This window comes from Accipiter gentilis, chromosome 7 (assembly GCF_929443795.1).
Source record: "Accipiter gentilis chromosome 7, bAccGen1.1, whole genome shotgun sequence".
Classification (NCBI taxonomy): Eukaryota; Metazoa; Chordata; class Aves; order Accipitriformes; family Accipitridae; genus Astur; species Astur gentilis.
This window is the reverse complement of record NC_064886.1, coordinates 1,569,945-1,584,992: the sequence shown is the minus strand read 5'-3', so window position 1 is coordinate 1,584,992 and position 15,048 is coordinate 1,569,945. Positions and strand designations below refer to the sequence as shown.

General features: G+C 45.4%; 1 protein-coding gene across 1 annotated transcript; it reads right to left on the bottom strand.

Annotated features, from left to right (window-relative positions):
* Window positions 1-719: 719 nt before the first annotated feature.
* Window positions 720-14,916, bottom strand: SF3A1 (splicing factor 3a subunit 1). The gene is made up of 16 exons (XM_049804111.1): window positions 14,721-14,916; window positions 12,570-12,682; window positions 10,577-10,781; window positions 9,499-9,756; window positions 8,973-9,047; window positions 8,104-8,254; window positions 7,430-7,623; window positions 6,671-6,788; window positions 6,372-6,557; window positions 5,876-5,997; window positions 5,459-5,701; window positions 4,569-4,779; window positions 3,628-3,782; window positions 2,690-2,791; window positions 2,398-2,469; window positions 720-1,450 (listed from the first exon to the last, which is right to left on the bottom strand). Exons 1-16 carry the CDS (start codon window positions 14,784-14,786, stop codon window positions 1,349-1,351), a joined length of 2,373 nt encoding a protein of 790 aa, XP_049660068.1. The 5' UTR covers window positions 14,787-14,916; the 3' UTR covers window positions 720-1,348.
* Between the last annotated feature and the right edge of the window lie 132 nt (window positions 14,917-15,048).

The following is a 15,048-nucleotide window of genomic DNA, read 5'->3' as shown; positions in this document are numbered from 1 at the left end:
ACCAGCGGCCACCTGGGCTGGGCCAGCGCCAGGCTCCTTCCCTACAGCAACACGGCTTCCTCCCGCCCTCTGAGGGGCACAAGGGAGGCGGGAGGATGCTGGCTCTTGCCTCCTGCTTCATTTCTCTCTCCCCTAAGCGCAGAATAAGGTAAACAGGATGTTCCTGTAATGCCTGAACACCACTAAAAAAAAAAAATTAAAAAATCCACGGTTTTGGATTATCCCAAAAGAACAGAGATGCCCAAATCACAGACAACCGCCTCTTCCTTGGCATCCAGTTCTCTGTCGATTAACTTTGCTCTGTGTTATGTTTCTGTCAAACTGCAACACAGCTCTGACTGCAGGTACAGAAATAATGTTTTCTGGATCTGTATGCTCTGCAGAACCAAGAGATGCCAGCTGCATGATATAAAGCGTAAAACACGTTTTCCAATGAAATTCTCACCAAGTTCAAAGTAGTCTTTCTGCCCCCATACGCAGACGTAAGTATTCATGTATACATGCTTCACATTCAGGAATAATTGTGTAGCACTAGGGAAATTTTAACAAAACCCTTTTCTTGCAGCCTTTCCTAGAAAATAAAAGCATTTCCTATAGTAAACTGCCTAATTACGAAACCCCGATGTATTTCCCCGCAACCCACCCAAGTGCTCCGAAGCCAGGCACACCTCCAACTGAAAAACCTAAAACGCAAGGAACGAGAGCTGCGACAGACAGAATCCCGCACTCAGATGCGTGTTTATTAAAACAAATCACAGGCTGTACAGAAGCAGCATGAAGCTGCTCAGCATGCACAGACCCAGATCTCCTTTATCGCAGGGAACAACCACGTACACTCGTGCTGAGGGAGGATAAATTTCCAAGTCAGGGTCAAGGCAAGAGGCTCTTGCAGATAGATCCGAGACAGAGAAAGAACAAGGGGTTTAGTAAGTATGTTGAGAAGGAAGAAATTTTCAATTAGAAAAAGGTTAAATGAAGCAGCAAGCACTGTAGTCAGACAGATGATATTCCTGGTCAGTGTAAATCCCTCAAAGATGGATCTAGACTATGCTGGGCACAACCTCAATGTTGCTTCACAAGGGAATTCAACAGAGAGACAGCACTCGAGCAAAGGATCGATCACTAACAGACTGCTGCAGTTACATACTAGGTCACTACATTTACACATATCAGGGCTCTATCAACTTCCCCTCTCTCATCAGCCACCCGAACACAGGGTTCATAGTCTCTCTTTTCAAACTAGAGCTGGCAGGCAGTCGCAGTAGCCCCTAAAAGGCTGGAGGATTCAAAGGGTTGGGGTTACGCTAGTGGCAATGCAGCCATGTTACGTCTCTCGGCTCCACAGCTCCTATTTCTTTCTGCCTCCTCTTTCTTTGAGTGCCAGGTGAATCAGAGAGCCACTTGTCATGTTGTAATAAGCCAGGGAGTTCGAATCCTTGATGAAGATGCCCTGAGGGGAGGAGAAAAGAAAAAAATAAAACAGTCACGCCAGAAATCTTAATGTTCCCTTCCCACAAAACCCCACACAGATGAAGCCCTCCTGGCTGTACTCTCAGAACAGGGTGATGACAGAATGCTGCAGGCTTTGAAAAACCCTGGAGAGATCCCAGGGTCTCAGAAGATGGGTACCGTAGGAGATGGGTATGCTGGGAATGATGCAAGAGTACAAACAGACAATATACACCGTAAACCTTTACAAACATACAGATAAAGACAGTCGCCACAACAAGTGAGGTTATTTAGGCTCCACTCCCTGCCCCTCCCCCCCCCCTCTTTTTTTTAACTTAAAAAAAATCAGTTAAGCTTCCTTCCTCGCTAAGGGTTAACACAGTATCTGCCCACAGATGAACTCCCGAGGAGGTAAACGCACAAAGTTCACTGCTTAGGCAGCAGGTTGTGCCTGAGCACATGCATGACTGGAAACAAATTATTAAAAAGGAAGGGTGCCCTTCTAACAGCTCCAGTCTTGAGAGGAAGAGAGAGAGATCTCTTCCCTTCCGTGTTTTGGAGAAAGTCTGCAGAGCTCTCAGGGTTTCAAGGTGCTCTCGCCCACCTTCCACAGCACACTCCGACAGATCAGTGGGAGCAGCCTGCTGCATTTAAATGTCAAAAACCCCCAATAAAACAATCGGCTGATTTCAGAGAAAGACATCAAGCTTAGAGGACTCATCTACAGCAGTGAAAATGCAAAGATCCACTGATGCCACCTATTAAAGGCCTGTCCTGCTGCAATAGTGTGCAGTTCTGTAACCAAGTCTGTTGTACAGACAGGAAAACCATTCCCTCTGCTGCTCCCAGCATCTCAGTAGGTACATTACAAGTTCTTCTCATAAAAAGTCAGTCTGTGTGTGAGAAAACACTGAAGTAACAAACAGGATTTGAAGGACTTTTACCCACCTCATACTGCAGCTTCTGTTTCCCAGCCGGCATCCCTGTGGCCTCGTGGATCTTAACCTTTATAACAGACACCTAGGAAGAATCAAAGACCTTGCTCAGGCTTTTTTTCCCCACTGTACTAATGGGCAGCACTGCTCCCCCAGCCACGCAACCCCGCTGGGCAAGAGGCTGCAGTGTGGGGAACATCCCGAGTTTTATAGCTCCTGCCATGCAGGTCAATTGCTATTCTCAAAGCAAAGAAACTTGGTAGCAAAACAAGAAGGGGTAGAGGCCAGGTTAATAAGCTACATGCCTGGTCTGAGAGCGGCAGGGTAAACACCAACACTTGGCCGTTCAGTTTCCATTCCGTCTTATCCTGCATGTTGGGAACCTGGACTTTGACCGTGACCGGACCCTAGAGGAAACAAAGATAACGTCTCTTACAGGACTACGATAAAAGAGTGGGGAGACAAATTATTTATAGACACACAGCAGCAGACAAATTATTTATTTCCAAAACCAGCCACATATCTCAACTTCTCAGTAAACACACAGAAATGTAGTTGCCTCAACACTGAGAAAGTTACTTCACTGCTACCAAAATAAAACATTTAGTTGGATTTCTCTCATTAGTCCCTCCTGTTGCATGCCATTCACCAAGCACCACACACATTCACGGTATTACAGAGTGAACGTATGAAGCATTAAACAGGAGACAGCTTCTCTGTGCACATGTCCAGGAAAACCATACGCCTTCTTAAAGACTTTAAACTCAACCCACAATGATGGCACTCTTCAGGAAGGAATTCAGTCTAACATTTAGTTCATGTTGTTATGGAATATACCACATTACCATACTATCATGCTGACATTGACATATTAAATCTCCTTGCATCTCCAGCTTAGCAGTCCTCTGCTTAAAAGCTTATTAGCAGCTTTAGTTCCTCTTTACATTCCTATAAACCTACCTCTCACTGCCTTTAATTACAGAAGAGCACTATCTTACTGAACTTCCGTGTGTAGTGCTGCATTGCTCTCTCCAGTAAAACACAAAGCAGTTCAGTTTGCTCAGGAATTGACAGTAGGAAGGAGCCATCTCAGAAAGTCACTCCCTTGCAAAGTACTTTTGCACATCAGCTCCCCTCTGTGTAATGAGCTGGCTTTACATCCTCTTTGGGCAGAGGAGGCTGACCAGCCCAGAGGGGTCAGGACTCCAGTGCTTCTCAGCAAGCAGCCAGCCCACACAGGTACCTTGTTCCTGCGCAGAAACTCCTCCTCTGGAATCAGGCTATCTTCGCTCTTCAGTTTCTTTGAGACTGGCTCATCCTCCATCGGTGGTGGCGGGTGAACAGGAGGCATAGGTGCTGGGGAAGGAACCGGAGCCACAGGAGGCGCAGGAACAAATGCTGAAATGGGATGGGGGGACACAACATGACCTGCAGTCATCCACTGAGTATACAACAGACACTCCCGTATGTAAAAACTTTTAGCAGACCAGTAAGGGCTGAAAATAAATGCCACAATACATGGAGGAAGTTAACACAACCAACAGTAACATGCAAACTTCAAACGTTAGATCTTTTATATTGGGAAACAGTCCAGGAAAAGGCAACAAGCCATAAGAGCTTCCTGCAGATCTTGCAAAAAAGAAAACAGACTCGGTTTGGCATGCAGAGTGGTGCCAGCACCTCGATTTAAAAAAAAAAAAAAAAAAAAAGGAAAAAAAAAGGAAGACTTGTTTTTTACATTGTGCTTTTCAACTTAAAAGCACCCAATGCTATGAAGCTGCTGTGAGGAAAGGGGCTAGACAACAGCTTTTCCTCCTGCAGCAGCAACTTCTGTAATAAATTATAACACCCAGTGAGGCACTAGCAGTTCCTCTTTACCCTGGTTCCTTTTGGAAAGCAGCATGGATTCTTAATCTTCACCTGGGCAGGCTCGCGTGGACACAGACATAAAACAGGCGAGACAATTCTTTGTATTTCATGCTGCAGGAGGAGTCTGAGCCCAAAACCAGTACTGCTGGGTAAGTCATATCAAAGACTCCAAAATTCTTAATGATGGGACTTAGGGTCTGCAATCCCAATTACACACGATTATCAGAGGCACAAAAGGAAAAAAGAATCAAAGCTCAAGTCCACATTATACAGGAATTAGCTGACAATTAACCAGAAAAAGCTGAAATTACAGACCTGTTGGTACTATCATGGGAGGCGGGCGGGGGCTCATGATGGGAGGAGCAGAGGGCGGCATGGGGACAACGTTGATGCGTGGGGTATGGATTATCGGCGGCATGGGGGTGGCTATGACAGATCCTGGAGGCAGACGGACAACAGAAGTCATCGGGGGACGAGGCATGACTGGAACTGCAGAAACAACAGCAGCACGAACGGGAGGGGGCATCTGGAGAGAGAGGGTAATTTTTCTTAGCAGATGCATGCTGGAAAACTCAATGCTGTTCACAATCCTGATTAAAATAACTGGGGCAACACACAGAGGACTTCTGCTGGCCAAAGGCTTGCTGGAAACCTCAGCGAGCCCACCGTATGGCCAGCCCAAGCTGCCCGTAAACAGGCACAGAAGCCTCATTAACAGATTAACCGGTTCTTCCTTCCCTCACCAGTCACCTATCAGACCATGAGCCATGCAGCAATCTTAAAGAAGGAGCTATTTCAGAGTCATGTAGCGGAACCCTTGGGGCAGGAACACTGGGCAAGTGAGTCACCTGTCAACGTTTCTCACCTGCGGCTGCTTTTGTTCTGCACCACACCTTTTACACCTAAGAAAAGGTCCCCCACCCATTCCTTTGTTAGCCATACTCCCTTCCTCCAAGATCTCACTGCCCATCTGACCAAGTCTCTTTGGTACCTCTAAGGATGAAAAGCTCCACCTAAGACTTATTTTCCATTTTTAACAGCAAGTTCAACAGAGTTCCTCTGATGGTTTAAGAGTCATTCAGAAACACGAACTTCACTCAAAATCTGCTTCTAAGCCAGCGCCCTGCTGTTATAACCCTTGACCAGGACTCCATTCTAATTAACCACGGCCACAGCCATTTGCTTTTGGAAGCTCAAACACTTACTGTGGGTGGACGAGGCACGGATGTGATAGGCTGAGCACTAGCTGGTGGATTTGATGCCGAGGAAGGAGGGGGTGGCTGGGGCATTTCATTGGGTTTGCTGGGACCGATCTTCTCCTTGCTGTCATCTTCTGGCACCAGTCCCTTGGCCTTATGGATAGCTTCAATTTGCTCTTGGAGAGTAATATTGGCCTGAGCAGCCTGTTGTGTGCGGGCCATGCTGCCTGAGTGGCCATCCCAGGTCACCTGAGAGGATACAATAAATCAGAATAACTCCAGTCTGTCCAGACTGCAACATGAGCTGCAAATAAATCAAGAGAGCAGCTTTACAGCAAGAACAAAGTTCAAACAACTCCTGTCTCTCTAGGCATTCATAATACTACAGAAATCTGTTAAAAAACCCCACAGTTTCCACTGTACCTTTTCCTCTGGTTTCTGGATTTCTTCTTCACCAATCTTTTTACCAATGGCAGTCTCTTCTACACCGAAGATATCAGTACGGCGCTCTGCCAGCTGCTTCAAGCTACTTTCAATATCCAAACCTGCAGGCAAAAAGAGAAATACTTATCTCAAATGATATAATCAAAGTCAAACATGATCAAGCCTCTGTTAATGATCTTTAAATTATTTGGTACCTAATAGCCGAGTGTTGCTCTTTCTAAAAAGAGACTGCAGCTGATGGCTGGTCAGCAGCAGCTAATGAATGCTCTTTGCCTTGAAGTTTATAGAAAGGCTTCAATGTACTAATGACAAATGTATCCGCATCATCAGCACACTGAGGACTTCATGCAGAAAGCTACATATTTAAGATGGTCCTTATTGGTAGGACCTGGGGGCAGTGAGGGGGCGTGCTAATTGTTCACAGAACTTATCTAGGAACTCGGTTTTGCAAGCTGTGTCAGATGCTCAAGCTGACCTGGGGCATAGACCTCATCATCACTCTGCTTTTCACGGATGGATCGATCACGCTGCTCCAACCATCGAGGATCCAGGAGACCAATTCGCATGTGTTCTTGCATTTTACTGGCAGGAATTTTCTCACCAGTGATGGGGGAAACAAGATACTCATCTGGAGCTGGGGCGGGTGGTAATGGTTTTGAGGCTAGAAAAACAAAACCACACTGTTAAAAACACATCAGAGGATGCAGCCTAGAAACAAATGCTTTTGTGATTATTCAGGAAAAAATAATGTTTTTCTTCACCAGCCTGATTTACCTTTGGGATCATAATCTTTCCGCACAATGACCTGATCTGGCGTGGGAGGAAGAGGCGGTGGCATCGGGGTTTCTGGAGGAGGAGGAACCTTCTGACCTTCATCTTCATCATCTGAGCCCTTATTTGGGGGGAGGAGAAAAAATCATAACCAAGTTCCTGTAGTCAAATACTCCCCCACAAGATTTGAGAAAGGCATAGAAATCCTATGCAGCGCTGGACAAATTGATTATGCAGCTTCAAAGCAACAGAGCTATTTTGCCTCTAGACACCTATGCTACAGTGGTTCCTCTGGATAATCATGATTCAGATATTCAGTGGACCCAGAAGAGGAAGCAAGTACTCCTCAGCTTCCACATTACCACAGCACAGCAAGCAGGGGCTTACAGTTAACCATGCTCTTGTTCCTTGTTACCAGAAAAACAGCTTACATAGAGTGGGTAGAGGAAGAGTCTAATATGAGTCATCTCTCAGTGTTCCAGACTCCGTGCAGAAGAAAGCCCAAAAGGCTTGATCACAGAAACATGAAATCCACACCATTAGGTGACAAAATTACTGGATTTCTCTCTTGGAAATTGTATTGTCATGGAAAACATTAAAAAAAAATATATTCCAGCAAAACCAGGTTGTTTTGAAATTCCATCAGAAGGAAATCTCATTTCCTCATGAAACTGAGGAACTTCTTACAGTGAAAATGAAGGGCATCATAAAGAATACAAACTTTACAGGACAAAAGTAATGCTGATTCTGTTGGCTAGTTACCTCATCCATATCCTGCACTTGTGTGTCTTGATCCAGCTGGGTTGGGGGCTCATCTGTTTTCTCTTGCTTTTCATCCTCCTCATCTGACTCCACCTCCATCTCGACCTCCTCACTTTCCCCAAACTTCTCATAACGCTCCTGGATCAGGATTCGAGCTCCCAACTCTTCTGGAGTGGTGGGAGGAGGGAAATTCCCTACAACACAGAAAACAAGAGCTTCCATTTCTCTATCCCATTTTGTTGCTCAATGCACAAACAGAAATATCAGTTTCTTGAATGAAAAGCAGTTTCTTTACACAGCAGTGGCATCAGAATCTCCTGGGAGCCAAGGTATATAGAAGGGAATGGATGGAGTCTATACAGACCAACATCAGCTTGACACATGAAGATGAAGGTACTTATAGGTGAAAGCACTACTAGAAAGTGGGACAAGTTCCGCTGTCCTGCTGGAAGTGGAAAAGTGGACAGTGATGCAGTCCTGGACTTTGTTCAACGAGAACATTACTGACTCCAGAAAAAAAACCAGCCCTGCATAGTTACTAGAAGGCTTTCTCCTTCATCTTTGAAGGATATGCAGCTGTAAAACCCAATGACTGTCTAAAAATAGCATTTCAGGACATAGTCCCTACTCAAAGGGAGCAGAGTTTCAGAGGTTACAACGGTTGACTTCAGTACCTTGCTCATTGGGCTGAAAGTCAACTGTTTCCACAACCACAAAGTCATGCCAATCAATCTGGGCATAAGCAACACGCTCCTTTTCCTTCTCCTCCTCTTCCTTCTTTCTCTCTCGCTCCTGGAACTTTGCCCACTCCACTCTGTAATACACCTGCACAAGCAGACATAAAGCACACACCAAATGTCAAACAAGAAACACATCACAGTCATCTTTACAGCATCTAAAAGTTTACGCTACCAACCCTTTCAGGGCAGTTACACAAGCGCTATTTCAGAGGCCTGGCACAACAAAGAAATATTTGTATTTCATTTAGAAACCATAGGTTTGCCTATTGAGTAATGCACTGCACCAGCTTTGCAGAGTGGTTTTCTAAAGCTGGAACTGCAGACTTCTTGAGCCAAGACCAGACCATCCATGTATGACATGCCTGCTATCACTGAAGATTCACAGCCAGCAAACAATTCACAGACACATTATTACAATCCTGTAATGCCACCTTTCCAAAGGAAAAGCAGTCTTTGTGACGAAGACAGAAGTCCAAGTAATAAAGAACAGCTTGGAAGGACTGTAAGTGACCGAGGTGTCACACTGAAGTTGTCTGAGAGGCAGACATTCTTTGTAAAGCGCTTGGAAAAGGGTTGTGCACTATCTATGCCTCTATGGTGCCACAAGTAAATTTCCCCCAATACGAACACTAGCTAGTGGTTCAAAGGCAAGCCTGAGTACCCTGTATTCAAGTGACTACAGGGGCCACATCCTATCCTCTGTATGTTTATATTTGCTGCCAATAAGTCAGAAACATGCAAAGAGAAAAAATTCAAAACATAACTGAAATGCTTAGCAATTTTGCAAATTTTTCATGCAATACCTGATCTAGGACTTCCTTGGGATTTTCGGCCTCTTTCTTGAGTTTGAGGAGTAAGCCTTTTGGTGGGATCAAGATCTGAAACATATTTTGCGTGACAGTTGGTGACAATTCTTTTTGCCAAAGCCTCCTTGAAAGCAATTATTCTCTTTCCACACCGATAAAAATATCAGCAGACCCCTGAGACTACATTCCATTCAGTCTATTGCAACCCTCCTACTGCTTACACTTGCACTTAAAAATATTCACTCTTGGCCTTCCAACTACCCTCCATATTTAAAAAAACCACAACTTTTTACTTATATTACAATAACATCTGGTACATTTAAATAACAGCCCCCTGTGTTCAGCACTGCACGCTGCCAACAATGTATGAGATACCCACTCTACTTAAAGAGTGAGATTTAAAGGATGGACTCCTGGACCTGCACATACTTCTAGTCTGGCTGTTTTGTAGGGCTTTGGTAGTCTTCAAAAGTCAGTACTGCTGCTGAAGGAATCAAACTGACAGATAAACTGCCAAGAATACCTTTGTGTACTGTTCAACCAGCTTAGTGAAGTAGTTGAAGAGACTGTGCTGGGGGCGAAGGAAATCAAACTGGTAGTTCCTCTGCTCTTTCTGCATCAGCTGAGTCAAGAACTGCCGCCCATTCCGAGCCACGAACTGTGCCGTTAGCTTCACCACATCCAAGTCAAAGGCCGAGATTGAAGGAGGATCTGCAATGAACTCGAATTCTGGAGGTGGCTCTTTCGGAACAACTGTCTCCTGGATCACCTGGGCCTGCACCTGCAGAGCAGAACAGAGATGGCTCAGTGACTGCCCTCAACAAACCGTTACCAAACACCTGGGAGAACTCATTTTTCCCTTAGCTGCTACAGGAAAACAACATCAGTCTAGACATCCTGGCAGCTGCAAGGATGAGAACAATTAGTACCATAGGGTATATCTGGACATCTGTATTTAGGTGTACTATAAAAAAATAGTTACTCCAACAGCTAACAAAACTGGAAATTATGAGGACTTCGCTATAATCCTCCAGGACAGTCAATACCACACAGTATGACTGTTGGCCATGCAAAGCATGTAAAAGACTTGGGTTCAGTCAATGCCCTTTTTCCATCCAGTAGGTATAAAGGCACAACTAAATATATTTTGTACTCCACGTTTTAAGGGGAAGTTGATCCTGCCAACAATAAAAAAAGGAAATGTTTCTACAAAACAGTGCATGCAACAAGCCCAAACTGAACTCCAAGGGATTCTAAAGACTTGCCTACAGCAGGAGTCCTAAACTCATACAGTCTGAGCGAACACTAGTATAAGTACCATATCAGTCGACACAAAACTAAAAGTAATTGAAACAGATGAAGTAGAACATTCTATCGGCTCTTTCACAAACGACTTCGTGTTACCAGCAACTAGAGGATGCACATCTACATCAAAACCAAGTCCCAGACACTAAACTCCAAGCCTCTCAGTGCTGTCTTTTTTGCAAATGGGTAACTAACTCCATCATTTGCCTTGTCTTTCAGACCTCCTGCTTAACATTAGGATGTGACACAGCCAGCTGGAAGCCAACTTCTTGACCAAAGCAAAAAGGAATACTTGCCTTCTGTGGAAGCTGCTGCTGAGCACTCTGCTGCTGTTGCATGACCTTGGGAATAGCAGCTGAGGGCTCCTGTGCTTTACCCTCTTTGAACTCACTGACTTTGTGCCGGTAGTATGCATGGTAAGGATCGTTGGGATTCAAGAAATTGAACTTAGGGTTATTTATTTCATTCTGACGAATTCGAGCTTCAAATTCTGGACCATTTCTGGGGAGGAAAAAGATAAACTGCTTAGATGAATGGGCACCAATTCAAGTGTAAATGTCTCTTTCATAGTAAGATGTGTTGATGCATCAGCCCCTCAGAAGACAATTTTCTCTCCTACATGGAAGGAGTTTACCTCTAAGTAACTCATACCCAATGTAGCAGCCATCTGTACACACACAAGTTAAAGGCATTTGTCCTAATTTAGTCTATAACATTTCACAGCGAATATTTCTTAAGACAGTTAAAAACTCACGCTCACAAGTGTTATACAGTCTCATTTGGCTACACACAAACAAAAGGTCATTTACTGGATTGACAGTTTATTGGATGAAGTTCACAAGTTACTTACTAGACCAATTTTATTTGCTCTATTAACAAGCTTTTAAGACTAGTTTCATTTCCAGAAAGTTCATATAAGGAAAAAAGTAGGCAACCGTCAGCCTGTGCAGAGATTGACCATGACGGAGAGTTGCATTTAGGAGAGCTGTAAGTTTTAGTTCAGGTAACATCCATTCCTCCCATCCAAAGTGCAAGCCATTTATTTCAGGGTAGTTTGAGAAAGTTAACAGCTGCCATAGCATGTTTCTCTCCATATTCTCTGGATATCTCTGCCTCTTCCAAAAGACGAGGTCTCTATAATACCAAAGCATAAACACAGCCCCTTCCTTATCCTTCCTTATCCTCAAAGGAAGCCAACACTCCTTGGCAGCATTTTACAGATCAGTTACACAGTAAATGTCTTTGACTAGACCAGTATTTAGTAATTGTCTTAAATCCACAGCAGCAACAACCACCCCTTTTTCATGAGGTGAAGGCATGCAGCGTTCAGTCTGTCTGGATGCCATGAAGGTTAAGAATTTGCACAGCCAGCTGAGGGGTATTTACTTCGTGTGCTACTCATACGCTCCCAGGAAGAGCAAGATCCGGTCCCCTAAGATGTCACATCGTGTTAAGACAGCTAGAAATACTTAAGCATCAAAAAACAGCAGAGGAAGATGGCCTACGTAGCACTAACAGCTTGCACTTGCAGAATGATGACATTAGGCAAATGGAAGAAGCCCAAATGAGTAAAATTTATTCAACTTTTAGACTCCTCCCCTAAATTTGATGTCTATATTCACGCTAATCAATCTGCTACAGTCAACAAGGGAAAAAATCCCATACACATCATGGGCAGCTCATCTGTCCTACGAGAGGACCAGACTACTCTCTGGAGGTATGCACTTCTCTCCCTCTGACTATCAAGGGAGAGAGAGATGACTGAGGCTTGGATGAGCACACATCCCAGCCGCTGACACAGCTTACCAAGCTGTACACAAACAGGGATGGGACTTAACCTCAGGGCTCAACAAACAAGCGAGCACCCTTGTACTGGAAAAATCATTGCCTACACACTGTAAAACACAGTCATGACTCTTCCTGGGTTCATCACTCAATGGAGCATCTGTAATGAGGCCTCCCTTCTACCTGGAATTTTGTTTCCCCTTCAGATCATTTGGAACAGGAACTGTTACCTGGTTATTGCAGCTCATGCTATAGATTTTGCCAAGAACTTTCTTTTATTTACTACCACAGTTTTTCTAGCAAAGCATGTCTTACACTTCTTCAGTAGAATACTGTCATTTCTTTTCCACTGTCTCACTGGTATAGACTCAATCCTTAAAAGCCTTCATGTAAAGTCACGGGACTGTGACCTGCTTCTGTTTTCTGGAGCTGCACAGACATTAGCACTGAAGACGAGAAGCATGAAAATCTCAGGAAACATGAGACAACACCGGTGTTGTTTACCTGGCTACGAAGCTGGCAGTCTTGTCCACAATATTCCTGACCTCAGGAGGAGGATAAATAATTCCTACCACAGGCTTTGCTGGTGCTGCTTCCTCTTTTGGCTCCTCTTCTGGCTGTAATAAAAATGTACATATACACATATATACAGTCCTCTGTACTGCTGCCTCACAACTATAGCAACTATTCAAAAGGTGAAGAGGTGGACATCTTTCATTGTGGTGTTGCAACCAGTCAAGATACTAACTTCAAATAGCCTAAATCAAAGCTGAAAACAAGAAAAGGAACTTCAAATAATATTGAGTAACGTGCTATATACCAGCATCAGGGGGTGAAAAATAGCCTGGTAGGCTGCAAACCCAGACTAGGTTTATTTTCAGGTGGTTGAATTGGAAAAGTCATCTCTTTCCTCTCTCAATTTCCTCATCTACATTGGAGTAACAATCCTAACACACCTTAACAAATTGTTCTGCAATCCTGCGCTTAATGAATGTTATGTAAGAACTAAGTATTCCAAACAGCAATCCAAAAGGCACACAGGAGCATCTATTGTCCTCCTCAGCCCCCAAATAATTGAATTTTTCCTGACACAAAGATCTGGTTTAACAATCTGAACCATCCATCCCACAAATGAATTCCTCAGCTTCTCAGGGTGGGAGACAATGTTTTTCTGCTTGTCAAGGGCACCCGCTGCTGGGACAGGCACAGCCAGACAACAAGGAAGGCTCCTCCATGGGAACCAAAACAAGGCTTCCTGGTATTTTTACTATCTCAGCCTTCACGCCGAGTACGTTTATAAATGCCAAGCCAAGAGGCAGTGTAGGGGAATGCCTACGACACCACATCTAGGAATAACTCAGCATTGCTAAACAGGTTTGGAAGTTATGAGCATTCCTAGAGGCCTGTGAGACTACAAGAAACTAGAATCTGAGTGATTAACTCCACATTAAATAAAACATAGCTTTTTAATCCTATTGTAGTTACATCAAAAGCTGTTTGTAAGGAAAGCTCTGCAGGGCATTTTTCTCACTGACACTATAGGAGGATCCAAAGTAAGATCCCAGAACCCTCCCTGTGGACAGCTTCATCTTCCAGTAAGACAACAGAAGCTGCTCTTTGCAGGATACTAAAGATGTCACTCCTCTTTCCTCACCAAGCAACTTTCACAAGAAAAGCTGTTATAAGAGAGAACAGGTCTATGGGAAATGTTTATAATCTTAACAGGGACAGTCAGGAAAATTTTAAAATAGCAGTAAAGCTACTAGCTCTGCAAAATCCATGGGGACTCCAGGGCAGAAAATGCTCTCGAGTCAAATACAACCTTAATAAAGTGTGTTAAGAGAAAGGTACCACAAATATTTTTAGTTTTCATTCCGACTCCCTCCAATCAATCATCTTGAAGAGCTGAAGCATAAAGCAACACCACACTTGAGAGATGTTTTTATTTAACCACAATGCTGAGCTGCCTTGCTAACTTATGTCCATGAAAGTCACTGGGGTTTTTTTTGGGGGAACCACAATTTTCCTCCTAATTGTGTTAGCTACACCAAATCACCCCAGATATTCAGTCAGATCAGCTCCCTACACTGGCTTGCTGTACGGCTGCACAAGGGCTGATGCCACTGGGTGAAACTGCTGGAACATGCTGTTAGGACAGCCGCTTCAGCGACGTCGGAGCTGTATTCCCATTTCGGGAAGGCCGGGAAGGGGTTCCTGTGGAGGTGAGACAGAAGAGAACCGTGGAAGGCACTGCAAAACATGGGACTGCTACGCTCTATCAAGTGCACTGGGACGTGTTGAATCCTTTCACCCGTTCTTCCCGGCGGCAGGGCCGTTCCCATCGCTTACGGCAAACCCTCACGCCCATCACTATTACAACCCCGTGCCGCTTCCAGGGAAGGACTCAGCCTTAAACCTAAGTATAGCACGCCCCAGTCGTCCGTCCGTCCCTCCTCCGCAGGCTGACGGCGGATGAACGGGGACCTGCGGGCGATACCGACGGGAATCAGCAGCAAACGGGAGGAGGGAACTGCAGCTCCCCCCAAAAAAGCCCCACGACAAGCGGGGCAGCGTAAGAAACCAGAGACCAAAACAACCCCACGCAGCTCAGCGCGGCCTGCACGCGCCCCCCCCGCCCGCCCGCTCGGCCCGCACCGGTTTGCTCTCCGCGGGGGGCGCTGGCTGCGCCGGCGGCATGGCTTGCACCGGTCCGGCCGGCATGGTGCTCCCTCGGGGCGGCGGGGAGAACTTCCCCGCCGGAACCGCTACCCGGGCCGAGACGAGAAAGAACCGGAGGAAGCCCACACACCACCGCGGACAAAATGGCGGCGGCCGCAGGCGACGCGATGCGCATGCGCGCCGGAAGTGACGGTACGGCGACGAACCGGTGGCGGGGAGAGGGCCCGCGGGGCTGCGCACGCGCAGACCGCGGGCTACCCTCCACCGGCGGGCGAAGGGGGCAGAGCGCATGCGCTTTGGGGAG

Excerpts from the sequence above, each read along its gene's own strand:
- SF3A1 (XM_049804111.1), bottom strand. The coding sequence starts at position 14,786 with ATGCCGGCCGGACCGGTGCAAGCCATGCCGCCGGCGCAGCCAGCGCCC. Across the intron at positions 12,683-14,720 it reads CCCCCGCGGAGAGCAAACCG|CCAGAAGAGGAGCCAAAAGA; the intron begins GTGCGGGCCGAG and ends TTTTTATTACAG. Across the intron at positions 2,470-2,689 it reads CCCTGCCGCTCTCAGACCAG|GTGTCTGTTATAAAGGTTAA; the intron begins GCATGTAGCTTA and ends GATTCTTCCTAG.